The 26,553-nt window shown below is 34.6% G+C and overlaps 2 protein-coding genes across 2 annotated transcripts in view; one reads left to right on the top strand and one right to left on the bottom strand.

Moving 5' to 3' along the window:
* The window catches only part of LOC107559009 (tripartite motif-containing protein 3-like), a 9,960-nt gene extending 2,243 nt beyond the window's left edge, over window positions 1-7,717 (top strand). The window contains exons 4-11 of the mRNA XM_016242715.1: window positions 1,340-1,730; window positions 2,103-2,206; window positions 2,302-2,469; window positions 4,644-4,812; window positions 4,912-4,971; window positions 5,239-5,309; window positions 5,545-5,685; window positions 6,380-7,717. Coding sequence (XP_016098201.1) covers window positions 1,340-1,730; window positions 2,103-2,206; window positions 2,302-2,469; window positions 4,644-4,812; window positions 4,912-4,971; window positions 5,239-5,309; window positions 5,545-5,685; window positions 6,380-6,532 — 1,257 coding nt within the window. The 3' untranslated portion in view covers window positions 6,533-7,717. The remainder of the gene's footprint in view (window positions 1-1,339; window positions 1,731-2,102; window positions 2,207-2,301; window positions 2,470-4,643; window positions 4,813-4,911; window positions 4,972-5,238; window positions 5,310-5,544; window positions 5,686-6,379) is intronic.
* A 7-nt stretch (window positions 7,718-7,724) lies between these two features.
* c4 (complement component 4) lies at window positions 7,725-26,004 on the bottom strand. Its single transcript, XM_016242713.1, has 41 exons — window positions 25,832-26,004; window positions 25,499-25,691; window positions 25,237-25,417; window positions 25,034-25,104; window positions 24,866-24,951; window positions 24,570-24,652; window positions 24,385-24,472; window positions 24,193-24,298; window positions 23,954-24,080; window positions 23,625-23,740; window positions 23,323-23,496; window positions 22,130-22,327; window positions 21,822-22,016; window positions 21,590-21,733; window positions 21,284-21,413; window positions 21,110-21,187; window positions 20,817-21,017; window positions 20,219-20,336; window positions 20,046-20,116; window positions 19,784-19,923; window positions 19,444-19,647; window positions 18,180-18,231; window positions 18,004-18,087; window positions 17,691-17,894; window positions 15,026-15,101; window positions 14,645-14,801; window positions 14,457-14,561; window positions 14,200-14,368; window positions 13,845-14,032; window positions 12,141-12,296; window positions 11,834-11,893; window positions 11,652-11,742; window positions 11,208-11,382; window positions 10,992-11,079; window positions 10,435-10,509; window positions 10,136-10,238; window positions 9,960-10,049; window positions 9,777-9,869; window positions 9,613-9,696; window positions 8,470-8,617; window positions 7,725-8,374 (listed from the first exon to the last, which is right to left on the bottom strand). Exons 1-41 carry the CDS (start codon window positions 25,891-25,893, stop codon window positions 8,233-8,235), a joined length of 5,106 nt encoding a protein of 1,701 aa, XP_016098199.1. The 5' UTR covers window positions 25,894-26,004; the 3' UTR covers window positions 7,725-8,232.
* Between the last annotated feature and the right edge of the window lie 549 nt (window positions 26,005-26,553).

The following is a 26,553-nucleotide window of genomic DNA, read 5'->3' as shown; positions in this document are numbered from 1 at the left end:
TATATATATATATATATATATATATATACACTACCGCTCAAAAGTTTGGGATCAGTAAGACTTGTAATTTTTTTTAAAGAAGTCTCTTATGCTCATCAAGGCTGCATTTATTTGATAAAAAATATACAGAAAAAAACAGTAATCTTGCAAAATGATATTACAATATAAAATAATGGTTTCCATTTTAATATACTTTAAAATATAATTTATTTCTGTGGTGCTAAGCTGAATTTCCATTAGCCATTACTCCAGTATAAAGTGTCTCATGATCCTTCAGAAATCATTCTAATATGCTGATTTATTATTAGAATGAACAATGTTGGCGACAGTTGTGCTGCCAAATATTTTTTTGGAAACTGCGATACTTTTTCAGGATTCTTTGATGAATAAAAAAAAGTTAAAAAGAACAGCATTTATTCAAAATATAAATCTTTTCTAACAAAATAATTCTTTGCTATCACTTTAACATATCCTTGCTGAATAAAAGTTTCAATTTCTTTCAAAAAAAGAAAGAATAAAAATGTACTTACCACAAACTTTTGAACGGTAGTGTATATTGTTATAAAAGACTTCTATTTTAAATAAATGCTCTTATTTTAAACTTTTTATTCATCAAAAAATCCTGAAAAAAGCTTTGCATCATAGCAATAAATTATATTTTAAAGTGTATTAAAATAGAAACCATTATTCTCAAATGAAGGTGTAGAACCATCTCAAGGATGATCAGAAGAAATGGACAGCACCTGAGTTAAATATATGAGTGTCACATCAAAGGGTCTGAATACTTAAGACCATGTGATATTTCAGTTTTTCTTTTTTAATAAATCTGCAAAAATGTCAACAATTCTGTGTTTTTCTGTCAATATGGGGTGCTGTGTGTACATTAATGAGGAAAAAAAATGAACTTAAATGATTTTAGCAAATGGCTGCAATATAACAAAGAGTGAAAAATGTAAGGGGGTCTGAATACTTTCCGTACCCACTGTATATATATATATATATATATATATATGTATGTATATACACATAAAATGGTCTTCTTGTTTATTATTTATTATTTAATGTAATTATATTAATTTGTATCACTTATTATTGATATAAAAAATCTATAATAAAAATTTATAAAATTATTTGTAATTTACTTAAGAGATTAACAGTTTTATTGATTATATATAATAATTTTTTTTTTAATAACTATCTAATGTTGTAGGTTTGATCTATAAAAAACACCATTGTGCCCTTGAGCAAGATAAAAAGCACATTTTCAGACAGACTTCCTTGTAATAAATGCTGTAGGTTGATTAGGTTTGTAACTTAAGCCTCTAACTGCCTTCACTAGGACAAAGACGGTGAGCTAGTAAAGACTGGAAATGCTGCACTGAGGGCTCAGATCAGTGCTGCAGATGGAACCGTCACCGAAACGGACATAACAGACAACAAGAACGGCACTTATGAGATCGGCTACACTCTCCGCTCAGAGGGCGAGTTTTCCTTCTCCATCCTGCTCTACGGGCAGCCCGTAAGGGGCAGCCCCTTCCGCCTGCGGGCTGTCAAACCCTGCGACGCCCCGCAGTCGCCCGATGATGTGAAGAGACGCGTGAAGTCACCCGGAGGAGGTGGAGGGGGTGGAGGACATGTGCGGCAGAAGGCGGTGCGCAGACCCTCAAGTATGTACAGTACAACGAAGAAGAAGGAGAATCCCATAGAGGATGAACTCATCTACAGAGTGGGTGAGTGGAGATTACATTTCAGATTGTCCTAAATATATTTTAAATGTACATTTTGTAATATATTTTGATATTTGATGAAAATTGATTTTATAACATGAAAAATATATTTCCTTAATTGGCAAGATTTACAACATATATTTAGCGTACAGTATATTTGAATTATATTTTGGTCAGAAAAATTTATATTTTTACCATATGAGATTCCAGGCTATGGGAATGTATAAAATCTAAAAAGACTTCAATGTCACTGGAATTATTCATTTAATAATGCAATAAAGTTGAGCTATAAAGGTGAAAAGGTCATGTCTGCATTCTGCTTTATTATTGTCCTGCATCATAATGTGTCAGCTGACGTCTTATTTGATGTGACAGGGACGAGGGGTCGCGAGCGGGGGGAATTCTCCAACCTGCAGGGCATCTCTACCACCAGCAACGGCCGAATCGTGGTTGCTGACAGCAACAACCAGTGCATACAAGTAATACTAAGTATCCTGACGGGCGGCTTTTAACAAGTAAATGTGGACCGCATGGCCAGAATCACTTATATTTGCTGCATTCTGTGATCTTCTAGGTGTTCTCTAATGATGGTCAATTCAAACTGAAGTTCGGGGTCAGAGGTCGCTCCCCTGGTCAGCTCCAGCGCCCCACTGGCATTGCAGTGGACTTGAATGGTGACATCATTGTGGCCGACTATGACAACAAGTGGCTCAGCATCTTCTCTCCAGACGGCAAGTTTAAGGTAAGTTACAGCTCTTTTATGATAGTTTTAAATAAAAAAAATATATTAAAATTAGTTTTTATATATACTGTTTATATAGTTCAGTAATGACTTTTTAAAATGGTCAAATTAAATTAAATTAAACATGATACTAGAAGTCATAATTTTTTTATTTTTAAAGTAAAATAATATTAAGTCAAGTCAAGTCACCTTTATTTATATAGCGCTTTTAACAATACAGATTGTGTCAAAGCAACTGAACAGCATTAATTAAGAAAATAGTGTGTCAATAATGCAAAATGACAATAGTAAACACTCATTTTTCAGTTAAAGACAGTTCATTATTCAATTCAGTGATGTCATCATCCAGCTCAGTTCAGTTGAAATAGTATCTTTGGTAAATCCTAAAAACAGAGAAACAAATAGAGACATAATTAGCGTAAAACCAACCAAGCAAAATTGATTTGTTTAACCCAAACTAAAGAATAATAATGTGCATTTGATTAGATATAACTGCAGTAAAAGATTATGAGATGCATTATTTGAATGCTTGGCCAAAGAGATGTGTCTTTAATCTAGATTTAAACAGAGAGAGTGTGTCTGAACCCCGAACGTTATCAGGAAGGCTATTCCAGAGTTTGGGAGCCAAATGCGAAAAAGCTCTACCTCCTTTAGTGGACTTTGCTATCCTAGGTACTACCAAAAGTCCAGAGTTTTGCGACCTTAGGGAGCGTGATGGATTGTAGCGTGGTAGAAGACTAGTAGGTACGCAGGAGCTAACCCATTAAGGGCCTTATTGGTAAGTAGTAATATTTTGTAACTGATACGGAACTTAATAGGTAGCCAGTGCAGAGACTGTAAAATTGGAGTAATATGATCATATTTTCTTGACCTGGTAAGGACTCTAGCCGCTGCATTTTGGACTACCTGTAGCTTGTTTATTGAAGATGCAGGACAACCACCTAGCAGTGCATTACAATAGTCCAGTCTAGAGGTCATGAATGCATGAACTAGCATTTCTGCATCAGAAACAGGTATCATGTTTCGTAACATGGCAATGTTTCTAAGATGGAAGAATGCCGTTTTTGTAACATGGGAAATATAATTTTCAAAAGACAAGTTGCTGTCTAATATAACACCCAGATTTTTGACTGTAGAGGAAGTAACCGTACATCCATCTAGTTGCAAATTGTAATCCACGAGATTCGGCATACTGTCTTTTGGTCCAATAAGTAATATCTCTGTCTTATCCGAATTTAATAGGAGAAAATTATTGGTCATCCATTCTTTTACATTTTTAACACACTCCGTTAGCTTAGATAATTTAGAAGTTTCATCTGGTCTTGTTGAGATATATAGTTGAGTATCATCGGCATAACAGTGGAAACTAATCCCGTATTTCCTAATAATATTACCAAGTGGCAACATGTATATCGAAAATAGCAGAGGACCTAGGACAGATCCTTGCGGCACTCCATGTTTTACTGGTGATAATTGAGATGACTCCCCATTTAAATGAACAATGTGGTAGCGATCGGACAGGTAGGATCTAAACCATCTTAAAGCCTGCCCTTGAATACCTGTATAGTTTTGTAATCGATCTATGAGTATGTCATGAGCTATAGTATCGAACGCAGCACTAAGATCAAGTAAAACTAGCAATGAGACACAGCCTTGGTCTGACGCAAGAAGCAAGTAATTTGTCATTTTAACAAGTGCAGTTTCTGTGCTATGGTGGGGCCTGAAACCTGATTTTATAATTTAAATATTTAAATATAAATATTATTTATTCATCAGAAAAAAATACAATAAAGCATTATGTCAGGAATTAGCTTTTAAACATTAAAAGCTTTCAATACAAAAACATGTATTTAAATACTTTCTAGACATGCCCTTATTAACATGTGATGGGGAAAAAATAGTAAAAAATAATAATATTATGATTAAATGATAAATACTATTAATTGTAAAATATTAATAATACAATATGTATATAATGTAAATATAATATTTTTTAAATATTATATTAAAACTAGTATGAAATGTTTCAAAAATATATTATGATTGAACTCACTTTTTCCAAGCATCATTCAGCCTTTACTAATTTATGTTGTTTGTGTTACTCCATAAATGTCTGCTACTTTGATTTGATTAATTAGTGATGTGTGAATGTGTTTCTCTTGGTTTTCTGACAGAATAAAATCGGTGCAGGTCGGCTGATGGGTCCTAAAGGAGTGGCCTTGGACAAGAATGGTCATATTATCACGGCAGACAACAAGGCCTGCTGTGTCTTCATTTTCCAATCCAATGGCAAACTGGTGACCAAATTTGGTGCCAAAGGAACATCAGAGCGGCAATTTGCAGGTAATATCTCTTATTTTGTCTTCTGATACACTGGTCTCCAGCATTTCCTTTATGGCCAGATCACATTTTGATCAAATGCCACTTTTTGTCTCTCTGCAGACAAAAGCACTCCGAATACACCGACAGAGCCAAAGCAGAGTAAATCTGGCCCTGCCTTCAGTGAGCTTTTTTTTTATTATTACTTTAATTTTGTGCATTTGGATAGTTATTATTGATTATTGAATGAGGTCATCTTAAAATGAAATGGGAAGCCTTGTAGGATAATTGATTATCCACATGCTGAGAGAATTTTTTCCTTTTTTGTATGTAGGTAGAGGTTGCATGAATCAAGTGTTCTCTGTGTTGCTGGACATTTCCTTAGAAACATAACACGTTGAGAATGTAATGGTTGCTCTCTCTCTGTCTTTCTCTTTCTATGGACACAAGGTCCTCATTTTGTGGCCATAAACAACAAGAATGAAATTGTTGTGACAGACTTCCACAATCATTCTGTAAAGGTACGCTGAGCTCTTCTCTTTTACTATGTAAATTGTTCCCCATGCCATAACATATTAACATCAAACACTAACCAGATCTGTTGTCTGTTTTTATTGAGTTCTGCCTCTAATTAATATCACTTTAAAGGGTTACTAACCCTTTAATGTAACTTTTGCTTTTACATTATCATGGTCTTTTTTCCCCTTTTTTTGGTATTTTTAATGTGGATTGTTTTGGATTTGTGGCTTCTTGCAGGTTTACAATGCTGATGGCGAGTTCCTATTTAAATTTGGCTCACATGGTGAAGGGAACGGCCAGTTCAACGCACCCACCGGCGTGGCTGTAGACGGCAATGGGAATATTATTGTTGCAGACTGGGGTAACAGTAGGATACAGGTAAGCTGTGGAATGTTCTGATTTCATATTAAATGTGATTGTATAAAAGTTTTATAGTTTGGGCAAAGTCAAATAAATTTTTTTATGTATTTTTGACATTTTATGTAATAACATTCTAAAATTATGTGGAAACTTTACAGTTTATATACAATGACTCAAGTATTTACACACTTAAGTCAGAATTCGAAACATATGAATTCCATTGCTTTGGATAACAAAAGATCAAAACTAATAGCAGCATGATTTCTCTGAGATATATATATATATTTTTGCAATTACTCTCAGCCACCTAGCCCTATTTTATTTCATAATATTCATTTTATTTTATAACACAATTAAACATTTTTTATTTATTGAGCAGTAAATTAAAAATCTATTCCACTTATTTTGCAGTGACTTTCAGCTACCTAGCTGTGTTTTATTCTTAATTTCATTTCACTTTTTAACAAAATTAAATTATAATATAATTATATAATTATATTATTTTACATTTTAACCCACATAGCACTATTTTAATTTTTAATTATATATTTTTATATACTTTCAGCAATTACTTTCAGTTTTATAGTAAAATTATATTTTTTAATGAAAAAAATTTTTTATTTCAAAATTCACTTTATGGACATTCATTAAAAATGCTAATGGTAATAAATCAGTAAGAGTACATTTAATGCCTTTATCTTTTGTCATTTAGGTGTTTGACAGTTCTGGCTCTTTTCTGTCATACATCAACACGACAGCGGATCCTTTGTACGGTCCACAGGGTCTGGCTCTCACGTCAGATGGTCATGTGGCCGTGGCAGACTCTGGAAACCACTGCTTCAAAGTCTACCGATACCTGCAGTAAAGACTCGCCGTGATGGAAGAGTTAAATATACTGTAAGCTCCAACAGTCTTCTTTGGCATTTCATGTTTTCCTTTGCACAAGTCTCTGCACACAAAATTCCAGCCATTTGACTAATGCTGATGTGAACAAACCCAGGGCTTCATGAATGTTGCATCCCTATTTGATGAATTTGCATTGACTTGTGTTAATAGTCACTTCCTAAATGAATGTACATTGAACCCAAGCAAATAACACAGTCGCTGTGTATATAACAGTGACCGAAGGCAGCTATCTGCATGCTTTTATAAAAGTCTTTCTTGCAAACCTTAAATGCTGCTTGACAAACCCCTCCGTTAAATTGCAGGGAACTAAATAGTGGTCAATAAATGCTTTCTGGGCAAATCATTAATGCAACGGCTTAAGAATGACCTGCGGATGGCGCTATCTCACATCAAACTGGCCTTTTGTGCATTGACTAGCTGTACATGTGTACCTATTTGTATCATATGGTGTAAATCTGATCGCCATTGATTTGCTGTAGTATGGTTTCAGAGATCCATTCTCTCTAGTGCGCTGAAGCTTAATATTAAGGTAATCCGGCTGTCAATGTGCTTTAATAAAACTGCTTGTAGGCCTCTGATTTTAAAAGCAACGCCTATACGTCACATGGGCTTTCTACATATCACTGAACACAACAGCACAATTTACATATTGCATGCATTTTATTCACGTAAAAAGGTTATAAAGTAAGTTTATTTATTTTGTAAACAATGGTATAATGTTATTTTTCTAAGTTGAAGTGCTTTGTTTAACTGCAGTTCAATGCCTTCGGTGGTTTTCACAAGGTGTGCAAAGCTAACGTGTTGTGAAGTACAACTGAGTTTTTTTTATTTTTTTTTATGCACATGATAGTCACCATGTCATTAAAAGGAATGTGGACGTGTCATATCAAGACGCCGAAGATATGAACTTAAAAAAATAAGGGAAAATGAGTTTGCATTTTAAGTTGCCAAATTACGAAAAGAACAATTTGCCATAGTTGACCATATTACGGAGCATTTACTACTGTTTTATAAATTATTTTTTATTTCGTTTTATTATGAATGTAAACAAATAAATGAAAAATAAAAAAATTACTGCATTAGAAATGACAGTTTTATCATTCTGGCCCAGATGTTATACTACTAAGTACACAAAAGCAATGAATACTGAATCAGGAGCACATTTGTACTTTATATAGAGAAATATGATTCTGATTTTACAAATGTCTGCGAGCAAAAGCCAGTGTTTTTTAAGCCACTAAATACAGTATTCTGTAATAAAACTGTACAGTGTATAACAACAATGGAACACGTGAAGCATTTGGAACAGTATTTAACTGCAATAATGAATCTTGAATATTTGTCAGAAATGTAGCATCTCTAAAAGTACCCCTAAAAAGAGTACCCATGATTTATGATGAAGGTTGTGATACAGAAAAGTTAAAGGTCGTCATGTCAAATTCTTCCCATTTGACTATGTGACAGAATGAAGGGTAACTTGAAGCTACTGTATTGCCAATACACATGAAAAACTGAATTGAAATGCTTCAGACTCTAGTTTCCAATGTACCAAACAACTGTAACAGTCTCTTTAATATGTCAGTATGCACTAGAAATAAAAGCACTTCATTTACCGAGCCAAATAATGATGATGTAAGTGGTTATTTTCCATCTTGACTTCTAAATGTCACAGCGTGTGATGGGGTGTTGCTTTATAAATTCATTAAGAAGATGGCAGGCAGAGCGATTTATGGTTGCCTTGCAGTTCTTTTCTTCTGGTATCCTCTCGATCCACATGTCATTGTTCAGCACATATCTGAAACTTCAGAAACAACAGAAGAAAAATGTTACAAATCAAAAAATTGCAATTTGCATTCCTTTTTGTCTTTTTAATAAACTTCAGATCTCAAGGCTTACTGTTGTCCGTCGTTATTGAGCACTGATATTGCGTCGTTCTGCCCCATGATCAGATAGTGGGCTTCCTTTTTCAGCTCCAGTTCGTCACAAGATAAGCGCAGTATCATCTGACGTGTGGCATGTTTCTGAATACCAGAATCCAACAACCCTTCAACAGGAAAAGTGTTAATATATTATTTATGCAGTTACAATTTACAATAAGATTCTATGTTAACAGCATTAATTAGTGCATTAGGTTATGTATTAGGTACTTTATAGAATCCATAACATTTACATATATTAATTTATTAGACAATTTTATCCGAAGTGACTTTCAAATGAGGGGAAAATGTACAGTCAGTTGGCAATGACTGTTTATTTTTAAATAATGACCAGCTGATTGTACACTATATTCTCCACATCCCATATGGCAAGAAACATATTTTCTGGCCAAAATATGATTTAAATATATAGCATTTATTTAGTTTAAACCCTCATATACCAATACATATTTCAGAATGTATTTCAGAGGCCAGAGAATTTCTAGGCTAAATGCAAATGTGGATGGAATAGCCTACTAGATATCAAAACTATAATTATTTAATGTTTTATATATATAGAAATATATAGTCTTTTTTTATGGAGGGCAAAATATACAAAAATGGCCAAAATAAAATGTCTACCAATATAATTACAGATATATTTTGAAACATATTTTAGAAAATATGTATTTTGGGCTTTTTATTTTTTTTAATTTTTTTATATTTTTAAATGTACTTACAAATATACGTCGATGAGAATTACTGGTTTAAATTTAAATAATTTTACCTGTATATTATCTTAAAAATGCCACTAAGGAAAAGAAAGCCATTACAACAGTAATACTGTATTAATACAGTAATATTAATAATGAAGTTCTCTGTCATTTTCACTATGAAAACGAGGCATAGGAAATTTTGATAGGAGAGACAAAAATAGCACAAAATAATTTCATGCTGATCAAATCATTTATATTATTTATTTTCTTTATATTATTATTATACAGTAAATTTTTGACTGCTGGATGGTGTGATTCACCCATCACTATAATAACTAATATAACGTTAATTAACCTTCACAACCTAACGATAGCATTTCATTTTAAATGTAAAAATACTAACTCACCTGTCTGAAGAACGTCAGTGATTAATGTGGTGTAGTACATAAAAACGTCATCAGTGCTTGAGTTGAGAATTTTCATCACATAGGCTATAGGAAAAAGAACACATTTAAAATATTAATAAGTTTAGACCAACATATTTGTACATTATTTGCTTTTAGTTTCTCACCATAGTCAACACCAGGACTGTAACATGCATAACTACTCCGGGTGTTGTGTTTCATATCCTTGCTAAAGGTGACTTTCAGCCTTGGACATCCTCCTGAAAATAAGTGCAAAATATAATATATAAATCTTAAGCTTTTGGATATGTAAATAAATATATTTCACAGCACACTAGAGTTTTTCCCACCTTCTGCACATGTACACAAATCCCCATTACAAAGTTTGGAGATCATTGGGCTTTTGTGAGGGGCTGTATAGAATATGCCACATCTCTTTTCTGTGTAACACATTGAATAGCATTAGTCAGTGTTCACCACTCAGAAGTGTTGTCATCAAAGTGTTTGGTTCATAGAGTTTGACGACCTGGGCTGTAATAGTCATAGATGACAGCAGAAGCAGGTTGGACAAGGCCCATGGGAACAATCTGCTCAGCACCAAACTGAAGACACTCCTCGGTTTCGGTGATCTGTTGACATGAACCATGCAATCAAATCATTTGTGTGTTTCTGCTTGATCTGTTGCATAAATACTGATGAGCCAGTTTAACTACTTTATAGCACTTTTTAAATTCAGCAGTAAAGGAAAACTGAAAACGAAGCAAAACATATACCAAGAGGATATATCAGATTCATGGAATACTTAAAGAGAAACACTTCTGTTACCTTTGCAAAATAAAGAAAGACTTTATTATGATGGACTTCATAGTGATCAATGTACCTCTCTGTGCCCTTTACATTCTGTGAAGAAGAAGAAAAAAAGAAATTCTTAGAAAAGAAACATTTAAATGTTAAATGTTAATTAATTTGTTACATATATGCATCATCTCCAACAAAACAAAGCCAGGAAATTACATTTGGTGATACCATGGCATAGTGATGGTATCAGATGGTAATAGCATGGTACTTTGATAAATGCTACCTTCCAAAATATGGTGCTTAATGTAAGATGATAAATTTTTTTAAGTTTGGACTACATTTGCAACCCTATTACTCATATTCATTTTTTAAATTGATTTTATATTTTGTATTTATTTTATTATGTCTTATTTTGTATTTTTATTTTTTTTATTTATTAATATTTATTTAATTTTTATTTGTTATTTTGATGCTTAATGCTTATTCCTAAAAATAGCATGCTACTTACAATGTAACGAGAAGAGAGAGAGAGAGAGAGAGAATAAGATTTAGATAGAATTGTTTAAAAAAAAATTCATATGCACATGTTCCAAATCTTTGACGTTTGGTATAAGTCCGCTTAGAAGTGAGATTTCCACCATGACCATGCCAACAGTATTCTTCTTTTTCATGCTGTATGAAGACAGAAAAGAAAAAAATAGTTGATTTCAGAGAGGCCAAACAAGTAATCATGATTCTGCTATGATTTGTATAACAAATCAATCATTTAAATACATAAAAAGACTGTTTACTGTGCTCACCCCACACACACTGTGTATATGACTGAACTCTCTCTCTTTGGCTCCTCTGAGATTTGTCTTTTTCTGCGGTTGCGAAGATCAAACCATTCTATGCTGCTCATGGGCTCATCTTTTTGATCTTCATCAACGTCGTAATTGTAATAGTCCTCAAACATTTCTTCTTTATTGTATATTTCTAGAGAAGAGCATATTGACTTTTAGTCTGATGATATCTAAGGTAAAATATTATTATATTTTTAATGTTTGCTCCTCCTCCTCACCACCTGAGTGCACCCTCGCTCAAATATTACAACTGTGTAACTCTCATTGTCTTTTTAATCTTCAATATCCTGTTTGGCAGTACAATTGGTATATACTTTTTATATAAAGTGTATACATTGCAGTGCACTCAATTCCTATTTAATTTATTGTTTAGAGTGACCTCTTCCATGATATTTCACTTACTGTATTCCAGCTCTCCTTTCACTGTAACACTAAGGTGAAATAGATCACAGTGTGATTCATCCTTCTTCATAGTTCTATATGTCTGCACAACCTGTAACAAGCAAAATGTCATTCAAAACACTATAAACTGAAACATTACAGATCAACAATTAATTAAACTGGGGGGGGAAAAAAAGTCTTACTGCTAATGTTCCACGTCCTGTTCCCTGAACATTTAGTGAAACTTTACCAACATTTCTGACCTGTGTGAACAAGTGCACATATAGTCTTCTACATGTTATGGCATACATTAGCATACTTTATCACATATTTAATATCAAATGTTTTTTTATTTCTAGTAACTTGAAGGTGGAATTAGTGGGAGGGGCTTACTCACTGAACAGAGGATTTGATTGGACAAAAATATGGGCAGTAGTTTCCAGATTGTAAATATATAAGTTTGACAACATTTAGGAATATACTAGAACTGTTTTAAGTAATTTTTCTTACCTTAACAGCTGTTGCGGTGAGTGCATTATATTTAGTCAAGTGTAAATCTTGTTTTCGGCCATTTTCAAGGCACATTTCTACCCTCAGATTCAAGTCTTCTACATCATTGTTCTGCATGCTGTATTTCGCCAGAGCCTCAAGGGCCACGACTGTGTCCTATTTAGAAAAAAGAAAGAAGAAAAAAAAAGAACATGGATTTATTAATGCAATACAGAACAACTATGGAGACAATTCAGATTCTGCTGTAAAGCAGCTCTAAAAGACTGTAGTTTCATTGATTAGCTCAAGTCAGTTCAGTGTTGGTTCAGTTCAGATCAATAACAGTATGAAGTTCATTCATTTGAAACAAGTTCAATTCAGCTATAAGCAGTTGTGGCACATCAAAAACTGTTTCTGGGTCTAAGCCTCCACTCGGCACACTGTGAGTGTATATTAGCACCGTCTGTTGTTTGCTTTTGGTATCATAATAGAGTGTTTGGACCATCGTGTGACCACATTTAACAAGTGTATAACTTATGGAGCACTCTTTAGTGTGTTTGAATTTTTTTTACTATAGCTCAACACTATAAAAATAAACACAGCTGTCTGTGTTTTACATTTGAGTTGTTATTTTATGGGTTTTTAACTTATTAATCAATAACAGTATGAAGTTCATTCATTTGAAACAAGTTCAATTCAGCTATAAGCAGTTGTGGCACATCAAAAACTGTTTCTGGGTCTAAGCCTCCACTCGGCACACTGTGAGTGTATATTAGCACCGTCTGTTGTTTGCTTTTGGTATCATAATAGAGTGTTTGGACCATCGTGTGACCACATTTAACAAGTGTATAACTTATGGAGCACTCTTTAGTGTGTTTGAACATTTTTTACTATAGCTCAACACTATAAAAATAAACACAGCTGTCTGTGTTTTACATTTGAGTTGTTATTTTATGGGTTTTTAACTTATTAGCAAGAAATATTATATTCAAGCCCGTATGTACCGTAATTGTGCGTAGGATCTGTAACCACCAGACATGGAGATAGTTTGATGTCATTTTCCATTTTTGTGAAACTCCTCATAACTGAATAAAAGGTACACTACTGTTCAAATTTTGGAGTAGGTAAGATTTTTTCTTCTTCTTTTGTTCACCCTGCATTTATTTTTTTGTTTAAAAATACATTAAAACCGTAATATTGTTAAATATTATTATGATTTAAAATATTCTATTTTTAATATATTTTAAAAATGCAATTCATTCCTGTGTTGCAAATCTGAATTTTCAGCATCATTACTCTGGTCTTTAGTATCACCTTCAAAAATCATTCTAATATGCTGATTTTGTGCAAAAATAAAAATAGTTATTATGTTAAAAACAGTTGTGCTGCTTAATATTTTTGGGAAAACTGGGATACATTTTATTCTTTTAATAGAAAGTTCAAAAGAACAGCCTTTACTTGAAAATAAGAAGAATAGAAATAAAAGAAGAATAAAAATTCTTTGTAACATTATAAATGTATTTACTTACAATTTAATGTGTCTTGCTAAATCAAACTACTAATTAAATGGTACTTTGAATGGTACTTTATATTAACCAAATTGAAAATATGAATACATCTTTTTGTTGTTGTTGTTGTAGTTTTTTTTTATTTTTTATAATCAAACAACTGGGAGTACAGTTACATTTAATCCTTTTATTGTTATATTAAAATACCACAACCCACCTGTGTGGACTGGAATCCACCACCATATTTGCGCTGCTCTGTCAGCCAGTTTGCAGTGAGTTTAGCGGTGGCCTTGTCACGCAGAGACATTGCGCTGAGCAGAGCATATGCTGTGGTCTCCACAGATTCAGCATCCGCTTTACCAGCTGATTTACCTCTGCCACCCTTGGAATTCCAGAAACACTTTGCTTCATAGAAAGAAAAGAAACGGTGCTGTGAGAATTGGAACATGATAACTGAGCTAATAAATAGTGACCACTTTTTAATCACATATCTTTTGTCTATATTAAGTAGTTTATGGCCTAACAGAAAGAAATTGAGATGTGAATAGGCAGGTAATAACTTCATTACTGACTGTTGTCACAATTAGCAATGCTTTTTAGCTTTCGGTGTGCTTGTTGGGCTTCTGCACTTTGCTGGTCATGCAATGACAAGGCATAAGCTGTGATGGCATGCGAATAGGGACTTTCCAAAGCATCCAACTGTCCCTCTAGGTAGAACTTTGCTCTATCCATTGCAACTCTCTGCAAATAAACAGAGGTTTGTACAGATGTGTTTATTCAGTAGTGAATAAATAGAGGGCATATTGTGCAACTAGTGTTAATATGTTACCAGTTCTGTGTCGCTTCCCAGTTCGTACAATTTCAAAGCATGGTTCATTGAAATAAGGATAAAAGCAGTTAGGGGAACATCATCTTTCGCCTGTCCAACTCCTCCCTGAGGATAAATATTAGTTTTTGTTTAATCAGTGTTAGCAACCATTACTGATAAAAAAAATAAATACACCCATTTGGCTGTACCTTCATTCCTCTATCATAGAGTCGATTAGGATCATCCCATGCACCATTGCTCTTCTGTTTGGACATGAGATAAGACATAGACTCCTGAATATAAGAGTCTTTCACATTGATAATGTCCCGAGTCTCTGTCAGCTCCTTGGCAATAAATGCTGTAAGCCTACGGAAAGATTGGATAGAATAAAAAAAACAACAAAAAAAACACACTTTTGCACAAATATGTCATGTCATTTAAAAAGCAAAAGTCTTAAATTTCATGTGGATTTCTTGCAGTTAATATAATAATTATTTAAATAAATTTTAAGCATTTGGCAGACACTTTTATCAAGGCCTTGGCATTGACAGTGCCATGCAGTACCAGTCATGTTAGAGCCAAAAACATACCAAATACTGCTTGGAGTCCTCAGAAACGCTCCGTAAGAGCCATCAACTTTCTTGTGTGTGAGGACTGTGTTGTAACCTGGTACATGAGAAGATGAAACAAGATGTATGTGGTATATGTGATTTTCAACATCCTATCATTTGCCATATAAATATTAAAAACCTTTTGTGTATTGGTGGGCCCAACAACAACTCTTGTCTGTCAGATTTATACTGTATGTGACTATATGATGCATACAATACTGTTCAAAAGTTTGGGGTCAGTAAGATTTTTTAAAAGAAAATGTATTACTTTTATTCAGCAAATATGTATTAAATTGATCAAAAGTTACAGTAAATACATTTATGATGTTACAAAATATTTCTATTCTAAATAAATGCTGTTCATTTAAGCTTTCTATTCAGCAAAGAAAAAAACTATCACAGTTTCAACAAAAAATATTAATCAGCACAACAGTAACAACTGTCAAGATTGAAAATAATAATTAAATATTTCTTGACCACCAAATCAGCATATTAGAAAGATTTCTAAAGGATCATGTGACACTGAAGACCGGGGTAAAGGCTGCTAAAAATTAGGAATAAATTACATTTTAAAGTATATTTAAATAGAAAACAGTTTTTTAAATGGTAATAATATTTCACAATATTACTGTTTTATTGTGTTTTGGATCAAATAAATACAGCTTTGGTGAGCATAAGAGAATAATGACCCCAAACTTTTAAATGGATTACTCATAAACAAAGGTGGACAAAGTACTGTACACAAGCTCTATTACAAAATACACAACTCTAGATACTGCTGCTCAAATATTACTCCATTACAAGTAAAAGTTGTAAGGACGTATTTTTACTTAAGTAAAAGTACAGATGTACTTGCTTTTAAAAGTACTTAAGTAAATTTCCTTTTTTATGTCAATGCACTGTTTTATTATTGTTGTAATACTTGCAATACCTTATGCCTCTGAAGCAACTTACAATACATTACGCCTACTGAATACACTGACTAGCTTGTAGTATCTTTGGAATGAAGAGCTTTTAGAATGTTAAAAACCTATAGAAACCAAACAAGTGAGTAGACCAGAAAAAAATAAAAATAAAATAACACCCCTACCCACTCCCACAAAAACAGCATGGTAGTGATCTCACACAGCTATGTGTAGCCATTCATCCACATTTGAACTGAGTGGACAGTGAAATAGCTGTTTCGTTCATCTTCTGAACACAAATTAAGATATTTTTGATGGAATCTGAGAGCTGTCTGGCCCTGCATAGAGAGCAACACAACTGAAATGTTCCCAAGTCCAGAAACGTAGCAAGGAGATTGGTAAAATAATCCATGTGACATCAGGGGTTCAACTGTAATTTTACGAAGATACGAGAATAATTTTTGTGTGCAAAAAAAAAAAAAAAAACGTAAACAGCGTATGCTGTTCTGTGTCAGCTGTGTCACACGGATACGCTGTTTTTGTTCAGATCAAATCACAACAGGAAACAGATGCCACAGCTGACACAGAACAGCATACGCTGTTTACGTCCAGCTGATACTCTCCAAAATGGCACTAGAGGGTGACGCGGAGGAGACACATTTTTGAATAAAGTCGTTTTTTGTTTTTTTTTGCGCACAAAAATGATTCTCGTAGCTTCGTAAAATTACAGTTGAACCCCTGATGTCACGTGGATTATTTTACAGATCTCCTTGCTACGTTTCTGGACTTGGGAACGTTTCAGTTGTATTGCTGTCTATGCAGGGCCAGACAGCTCTCAGATTCCATCAAAAATATCTTAATTTGTGTTCAGAAGATGAACGAAGGTCTTAAGGGTTTGAAATTACATGAGGGTGAGTAATTAATGACAGAATTTTTGGGTGAACTAACCCTTTAACACAAAAACAAAACAGCAAGATTTATTTGACATCATAACAAAAATTTCAAAAATGCTCTCTAATTGCTCTCGCGGTACTTTGATGTCGTACATCAAGTGAAGTGATGCAATCTGTGAAGTGATGCTTTAAGTTGAACACCTATTGTGTTTTGTTAAGAGACTCACAACAGTTCTTCTGTGGCTTTATAGGTAATATTTTAATTTACACCATTTTGCTAAATCAGATAATATCTTTCTAATAATATGTCTAATATATACCAAAATATTAACTTCTTATTATTGAATTGTTGTAAATAAATATCACATTTGCAACTGGTCAGTGTTCAAAAAATGCTAGGAAATCACTTCATGTAACCCCACAAGGGTGATTATTGATAGGCTCATTTTAGAGAAGAAAAAATCACCCACTGACTTTCAAAGCCGCTACATAGTAACGGCTTTCTGCTTCGAAGACCTTGATAGAAATGTAGTGGAGTGAAAAGTACGATATTTGTCTTTCAAATGTAGTGAAGTTAAATTCATAAGTTTCCAGAAAAAATAATGCTCAAGTAAAGTACAGATACTTAAAAAATGTACTTAAGTACAGTAATCAAGAAAATGTATATTGTTACTGTCCACCTCTGCTTATAAAAAGGAGAAGTAAAGCTTTGGTAAAGTTTTTAATCTATTGATCTCTATTGCTGCCAAATTACTTTTGCATAGACAATTTCTCCTGACTCTCATAATTTATGAACTATTAGAACATTTACTTAAAGTTGTAGCATCTACAGGTATGGATACCCACCGGTTTGGATCATCGATTGGGCCTCATCTCTGCGTTCAGCTTTCAGTGATATCCATTGTTTGGTGGCATCCAGGTACCTCATGGCATGAATAGCAGGAGACATCTTCACCATAGTCTGCTCCGCACAGCCGGTGGGCAGCTGAATGAGTTTATCGATACCCTCTAGGTTTAAACAGTTATTTACAGACTCGCCCATCACTCCACCTGCAAAATAATAGGGTCATTATATCTATGATAGAGTATGATAGAGGCTATCTATCTATCTATCTATCTATCTATCTATCTATCTATCTATCTATCTATCCAACCTCACCTTTTAAACTCAAATTGATTTCGGAGTCCACCCCACCAGGGATCTCATCAGCAGGGACTGGAATATCAATCTCTAATTTCCTCACTGTGCACAAAAAGACAAAAAAATTGTATTACAGTTATGAAAAGCCCAAGAACAGATTTATATTAGATTATATAGGCCTATTGGATTCTTACAGTTTGGATCAATGTTGTACTCCCTGTCAATAGTGGCGATTTCCCCTTCCCCCTAAACACGAAGGATTCGAAACAGAGTTTTTCAGTGTCAAATATATTGGCACTGGAGCACAGTAAAATCTGGGTATGCCAACTTAAAGGGATAGTTCACCCAAAAAATTTTAATTCTGTCATTAATTACTCACCCTCATGTCGTTCCAAAGCCGTAAGACCTTTGTTCATCTTCAGAACACAAATTAAAAAATTTAAAACTAAAAAGATATTTTTGATGAAATCATTGAAAAAGCATGAAAGCATTCTGACCCTGCATAGACAGCAGTGCAACTCAAACGTTTTATGGCCCAGAAAGGTAGTAAGGACATCGATAAAATAGTCCATGTGACATCAGTGGTTCAACCCTAATGTTATGAAGCTAAGAGAATATTTTTTTGTGCACAAAGAAAACAAAAATAATGAATTTATTCAACAATTTATTCTCTTCCTTGTCAGTCAATGCATGTTCACAATAGTACCACGACGCATGCGTGTGGTGCTGCTGACGCAGGAGCCGGCATTCTGACGTAGAACCCGAATGGGGTGCACCTTGTTTGCAAGCAGAGGAATGAATACGCATGCATTGTGGTACTCTCGTGAATGCACAACGGAAGAGAAGAAATTGTTGAATAAAGTTGTTATTTATTTTCTTTGCACACAAAAAGTATTCTACTAGCTTCATAACATTATGGTTGAACCTCTGATGTCACAGTTTGGGGCAGTTGTGGCCTAATGTTTAGAGACTCGGACTTGTAAGCCAAAGGCCTCGGGTTCGAGTGCAACAAAACCAGCAGGGACTGCAGGTGGGGGGAGTGAATGTATAGCGCACCACGACTGAGGTGAGACCCTTGAACAAGGCAACAAACCCCCAACTGCTCCCGGGTGCCGCAGCAAAAATGGATGCCCACTGCTCCGGGTGTGTGTTCACGGTGTGTGTGTGTGTGTGTGTTCACTACTCGCTGCTGTATGTGTGCACATCGATGGGTTAAATGCAGAGCTCAAATTTACTTTCACATGGACTATTTTATCGATATCCTTATTAACTTTCTGGGCCATAAAACTTTTCAGTTGCATTGCTGTTTATGCAGGGTCAGAAAGCTCTCAGATTTCATCAAACATATCTTAATTTGTGTTCCGAAGATGAATAAAGGTCTTATGGGTTTGGAACAGCATGAGGGATTAATGACAGAATTTTCATTATTGGGTGAACTAACCATTTAACACACTTTACCTCCACACGGAGCTCCTTTTCTACTCGGTCATTAACAGTGTCTGAGGCATAAGCCAACACGGTAATGGGGATATTTCCAATAACAAGGGGCACCACGGTGAAATACACAGTCACCGCTGAGTTACCAGGAACCACGACCTCCTCCTTCACCTCACTCCCGCCAGCAGTGCACAAACCTTCCTTCTTATCCATCTTCACTATTGCCTATGGAGACACATGATATGGCATTTCAATCCTGTTTGTCACACTTTGCCTTACTGGATTAATTTGTCTAATATTTTTCAGGCACCTGTCCTAGTTAGCAAGAATGACACCTGAAATAAAGCTTCATTAAATTTACCTTTAAACTCTCTTGCTTGTAATTGTACACAACAGCTTTAACCTGAAGCTGCTCATTTCTCTTCACAGAGTAAGGTAGGTTGACGGACAAGAAGAAATCCTGGAAGACCCTCAGGGGCTTTGGTTCTGCAATGCAGAATCCTGGAAAAACAACAACAACACAATTTGAAAACTGATCAGCATATAAACAGGACACAATATGATATAAAATTATATATATATACCCCCCCCAAAAAAAAAGTAACTTTTGAGTTACTGACAACCTTTTGTGGGAGAAATGCCCACAGCCTGGATTTCCCAAGTGGTTATGGAATCAGGAGCAACTGCATCATGCCTAAAAGTTTACAAAAGACAAAGAATATTTACATATAGAAAATTACGTTAGAGCTGATTCATTCTGTTTATTAGAAGAGAAAAAAAAAGAATTCAGGGTAACCTGATAATGCCGGTGCTATCTGTTTGAATGACTGTCCACATCCATGACTGTGGGAAGTATTTACGAAGGTAGATAGCATCCTCATTAATCACAATGTTGTCCAATGTGTCGTCGACGACTACAGTGAGAAACAGACAAAGAGTGTAGTTAGTTCAGCTTTTGAAAGTAGCAACTTTGGCAAGCATAAACTACTTGCCCTAAACAAAACATTTTTAATAGTAATAATAATAATTGTATTTTTTTATAATAATAATTGTATATTTTATTATTTAAAATTATTTTATAAGTGTAATAATAACAAAAATATGAATGATAACAATAATGTTAACAATACACTAAAATCACATTTTGAAATTGATTGTGTGATTGCGAGTAAGCAGTGAGGCCAATTTAGTATTAATATGGACAACATGTATTGATTTGAATTTATATTATTATTATTATTACTAAAATATACTAAACTGGCTTCACTGCTCTCTCGCATTTTTTGTCTGGTTTGATTTAGATGACTTGCTTGAAATCAATGTAGAATTGTGCAATCAATGTGGCTTTAATCCAAGAAACCTCTTTCCGAGAAATTATGCAAGACAAATTGTACCTCTTCCAAGGTTGGTTTTTCTCTTCTCAAACTTCTCCCTCTTCCTCCTCTCATTTACAGCTTCGCAGCACTGTTTAAAGGCCTTACGACAGCTGTCCGATTCTTTTACTCTTTTGAGACGCTCATCACAGGACGTATGCATTTTGTTAGGCCTTACACCATCAAGACAGCATTTCCTGTCATGGTGCTTGAAGCTGTTGACTGAAGTGATGATATCATTATTTGACATGTGATTAAAAACAAATCATGTGAGGAATCATCAAAGGGAGTCAAAATGTTGTTTTGCATCTTACCGACTTCATTGTATTTTTTAACATAGTCCGCTGCTCTTCTGACACGAGGTTCAGGTTTAAATTTGTAACACTTATGCTCTGAGAAGAAGTAAAAATTGTACGCATTACACTTTCATGCTCTTACGTGGTTCCTGAAAAACAATTCATCAAATAGGATGTCAGCAGTTATATTACCTAGAGGTTTAGGGGTTTCCATATCACAGTTACACATGAAAGTTAGCCCAGCTCTCTGAAGAACAGCACTGGAATCCTCTCCTCCTCCGATCGAGCAGGCCAGGTCATACGAGTTCATATACTCGAACATCTGTAGGTAAAAACAAATGATCTTCATTATGAGCAACAATCCTGAAATGATACATGGAGTACCTTTAAGAGTACACTAGCAAGCACAGTGTACTAGATATCCACAAAACTCATGGGGTTTTAACTTTAATGGGGTTCAACTTTCAACTTGTTTGTACATAATCCCAAATGTGTTACCTTTTGAAGGCTTAGTTTGTTTTTGTTCAGAATATAAACTGCTGAGTCCACTGCAGCAAGAGCCACCTTGGTCTTTGGATCTGTTCTGACCGTCACTTCAAACTTAGTTGCAGGTTTTATCTCAGGCAGTGGATCAGTTTCTACCTACACACAAAATGGTATTTTGCATTTCAGCGGAAACATCTATCACTTCACAATTTCGATTCTGAAAGATAATTTGCCTCAGCCGTACCTTGCCTTTGCATACGTCTTTCACATCGACCCACACAGAGTCAGCCACTATTTTTGCTTTTGGTGAAGAGTCTGTAAAATAGTAGGCTACCAGGCGAAAAGAAGGCACCATATCCACATTGACATTCACATTGACTGTTGTGATTTCAGTTCTCGGCACCCTTCCCACCTGCACAATTTGTCCCTTACTCCAAACCTGTTGTGGATATAATTATTTTAAAGACATTAGATTGAAGATAAAGCAAATCTTTGCTCTCTGGTAAAAACCTACACATAAAAAACAACAACATCAGAGCTGATTGTTCTAACCATAAAGTAAATTAATGTGGGTTTTGCTGCACTCTGAGGTGTAATGTCCCGTAATGTGGCTTTCAAGGCCTCTCCGGGCTGTAGGACCTGATGCTCCACTTCCAAACTAAGATAGCTGTGTTCTTCTGCTTTTGTTGCACTGGCCGTCATCTTTTTATCACTACGAATGACCTCCTGGTCCCTACCCTCTGCAAAAACCTGCAAAAAAAAAAGTTATTAAATTGATAGTTCCAGTCCTGAATGCTGATTGGTCAATACCAGAGACACAGAACACATGAAAGGTTAATATTATTGTTGTTGACAGCTAATCCAAAGCAATGTAATTGTATATTTTGGCCCCTTAAAGAAATAGTTTACCCAAAGCTGAAAATGTACTCATCCTCAGACCGTCCAAGATGTAGATGAGTTTGTTTCTTCATTGGAACAGATTTGGAGAAATGTAAAGGGGACATAACACACACAGTTTCTGCCAATCTCATGTTAATATTGCATCCTTCATATCTCCGAAGAGTCTTTAGTTCTTTGGGAAGCTGAACAAGGTTATCCCCCTCACAACCAAAAACACACTTCTTCGGTGACATTGTTGATTTCGTGGTCTAAAAACAAAATTGCAAATCCTTCTCGAGCAAAATTAAACTTTTCCAACTCGTTTTTTGAAACTTTGGCCATGTTTAGCATGAGAATCCAACTCTTTAACAGTGTAAATAAGTCAGAATGCATGAAACAGCATTAGACCTCTTGCTCACCAATGGATCCTCTGCAGTAAATGGGTGTCGTCAGAATGAGATGATAAAAACATCACAATAAAATGCCTTGATATATTTGTGTTACAAACACGCAGCTTTTCAGTTTGCAAAACGTTTGTTATCAATAAAATTGATGGATTGGAGTCATGTAGAATACTTGTGGATTATTGTTTTGTTTGTTTACAAATATATTTTATCAGCTGTTTGAACTCTCATTCTGATGGCACCCATTCACTGCAGAGGATCCTTTGGTGAGCAAGTGATGTAATGCTAAATTTTTCCAAACCTGTTCTGATGAAGAAACAAACTCATCTACATCTTGGATGGCCTGAGGGTGAGAAAACTGTCAGCTAATTTTCATTTTTGGATGAAATTCAATTTTACTTTAATTTGGGCTTTGGAATGGAGATAATGATATTACAAAATGATTATCATGTGAAATCTTACCGTTATAGCTAAATTCTTAGCCTGTGGTGGTATTTGAAACGACATGGCTACATCTCCCATGTCATTTCCCCGGCCCTCATTTTTCAGAATATGCTCTGGTGAGCCTTCTATTGTAACAGTGGCTGTAAATTTCAAGTTTGGGACTCTGTTGCCATCTGGATAAGTTGCAGTAGCCTGGAAAAAAAGGAAAAGAAATTACAAAACCATGTGCCACTAACATACATATATTTTAATTCCAGTCATTGATACTCAGAGGTATAAAACAAATACATTTAAGTTCAGAAATGCTTTGGGCCACATACCAAAACAGAAAACACGCCACCTGGGGTGAAATACGTCTTGGTTTTTGACAGATCAACAACATATGGGGATGTCACAATCTTCACAGAAGAGCTCTCAGCTTCTTCCAGATTGCCACCTGCATAGAATAAGGATGAATATTCTTTGTTATTTAATTTTCAATCATTAAATGTATTTTCATTTCCAATTGGGGATAAATTGTAACTTTAATTGAATAAAATAAGTGCATAAGATGAAACATTATTTCATCTTTAAAATATAACTAGAATTTTTTTTGGATTGCATGCATTTCCCGATCTAATCATACGTCTACTTTTTGTTTGTGACTTACTTGCTTTTTCCAAAACCGAGACTGCAATATAAAGATAATATCCCTCTATATGGCATTGGGTGTTATTTTCTGATGCTGTCTTTAAGTCCTCAGTGCGTACCTCTGTTTTTGCAGTACCATCCTCTACCTACATAACAGCAGAATACAGACATCAAATAAATCAAAACAAAATTAATTATCATAAATATATGTTTAGGCTAATATTTAAGCTTCTTTTCAATGCAAAATGATTTACTTACTGCTATCTGCTTTTCAGTGCCTGGAAGATATATCTTATTACCCTTTTCATCAATAAGTCCAAATCGAATATATGCTATGCCGTTGACCCCCTTCTCATAAGTATATCTGAGAACACCAAAAGCTGATGAGTTACATAGCAAAATCTGAAGTCAACACCAAACCCAATCAGCATGTGACAGTAGTAGACGTACCTAGCAGAGATGTTGAATGGAAAGGACTTGCTCTTCAAAATATGGTAAGGCTGTGGAGCCTCAATGGTAACCTCAAATGTGGGCAAAACTATAAAGAATGAAATGCCATTTCTAAGGGTTAAAGTGACAGGTGAAGTAAATAAGAATTCTTAGAGTAGATGCACCTGGAGTTTAATAACACCCACCGTATTCCTTGACCTCAAACTCCAATGATGTGGTAGATTCAGGGTACTTATGATATGACGCAATGATTTTCCATTTGCCTGCCCTGAAGGATTAATAAAATTACACAGAATATATAAATGGCATCCATTAAAAAGGCATTGTAATGTTGTCTATTGTATGAGAATGAATGATAAGTATATACTGTATGTGTACATGTGAAATTAACAACCAAAGCTTTAATCAATTATATACATAGACACTTTATTTAGTGTTAGCTTTGTTTAGTGTTTATTTAGTGCTCACGCAGTTAACTTACTGCTCTACTCCTGGTATAGTGATAGTTTTTTCCAAAATTTGGTCAGAAATCAAAATATGATTGTAAACAATAAAGCCTTTGCAGTTCTGTAAAAAGAAAAAAAATGCCTGCTCATTCCAGGTAATTGTGAATATTATTTGCATTTCCTCATTGACAAAAACAACTTACAATTATTTGAACATGGATTTCATCCTTTATGGGGATCATGAAGTTGTCTAGTGTGAAGATTCTGTATTTGACTGAGAAACAGAGAATAAAGAGAAACTAAACAAGAGCGGCAATTTTTTATACTAGTAAGCAAGTAATGCAGATTTAACAAAAGTAAAAGAAAAAATTATATTAATAAGAAATAAGAAAATTAATTATCATACCATTTTCTCCTGGATTATAAATCGGCTTGTCTGTTTGGATGAAAATGTACCCTCTTTTTGTTGACAAAAAAATGCTGACTTTTTTTGTATTTCTGTCTTTGTCCCCAAAGACATCATTGCTTGTGGCTGCAAGCTGAACATACTCTTGCACTTTTGTACTTCCATACAAGCTGCGATCAACCTATGGTACATGAGTAAGAAGACACTGGAAGTTGAGAAACACACTTTAAAACTTTTAAAAATATGAATTGTACAGACATACCTTAAGTTTTACCACAGCCTGGTAGTTATTGTCCTTATTAAGGATTATAGATTTCTTTTCGGACACAATATTTGGAAAGATCTGGTCTTGAAAGTATAGCTGCATACTGGTTCCTTTAGTTGCTCCATGAAGCTGCACACTCACAGTCTCTTCCACTCCCACGTGAATTATATTTGGAGCAACAATTAGGCATCTAAGGTATAAATGCATACACATGCATAACTGCATAAACACTGATTGGACAGAACACGATGCAAGATGTGGGTTATGAGCAAACAAAAAAATTAAATAAAATAAAATTTGTAAAATGTAGTCAATAATTCTAGTACTTACGTGGGTCTCTGTGCATCCACTGTAAGAAAAACAAAAACCACAAAAAACAGAGAACAGATCATCTTGCTGTTATACTTGTTCGTAGGCTATGTGTTTATTCCATTAGGACAGCTAACCTACTAACTCCGAATACAAGGGCTATACCCACCTTCACAAAATTGGGCTTTGAAATGAAATCTTGGCAAAAACAGCATGGTCATGATCTCATGAAGTCATGTGATTTACAGGAAATCTTGTTCATAACAGAACACAGCAGGGAAAGCAGCTGTCTGGAGCAAAGGCAACGAGAAATGAAAACAACAATCTAATACAGCACTTGTATGTATTATTTTATGCCACGTGTCTGTATTAATTTTAGTAATGTGATTAATAAAATGCCCCTTTTGCTTAGACATATCAGTCTGAAATATCTCAGTATTATGCATTGGGTTGGGAACTGAATCGCACGTGTCGTGCATTCAGTGGCGTGCACAGATCTCCGGAGGGGCAGGGAATAGTGGCAATGTTGCCAGATTGGAAATGTCCAAGTATCTTACCAGAAGCTCAAAATTATTGTACACTAGTAAATACGTACAGAATACTGCTATTTATCTACTAGACTAGAACAACAACTTTCAAATTACCACAATAAATAAATAACTATGCTAGGGCCCTATGAAATACGTTTTATTTTTTCCCAAATTCCTTTTTTTTTTTTTCTGGACTCCTTTTTAAATGGTTAA

The sequence above is a fragment of the Sinocyclocheilus grahami genome, unplaced genomic scaffold, assembly GCF_001515645.1.
Source record: "Sinocyclocheilus grahami isolate Dianchi unplaced genomic scaffold, SAMN03320097.WGS_v1.1 scaffold671.1, whole genome shotgun sequence".
Lineage (NCBI taxonomy): Eukaryota > Metazoa > Chordata > Actinopteri > Cypriniformes > Cyprinidae > Sinocyclocheilus > Sinocyclocheilus grahami.
The sequence above is the reverse complement of the archived record's forward strand: the minus strand, read 5'-3'. Positions and strand labels throughout refer to the sequence as shown.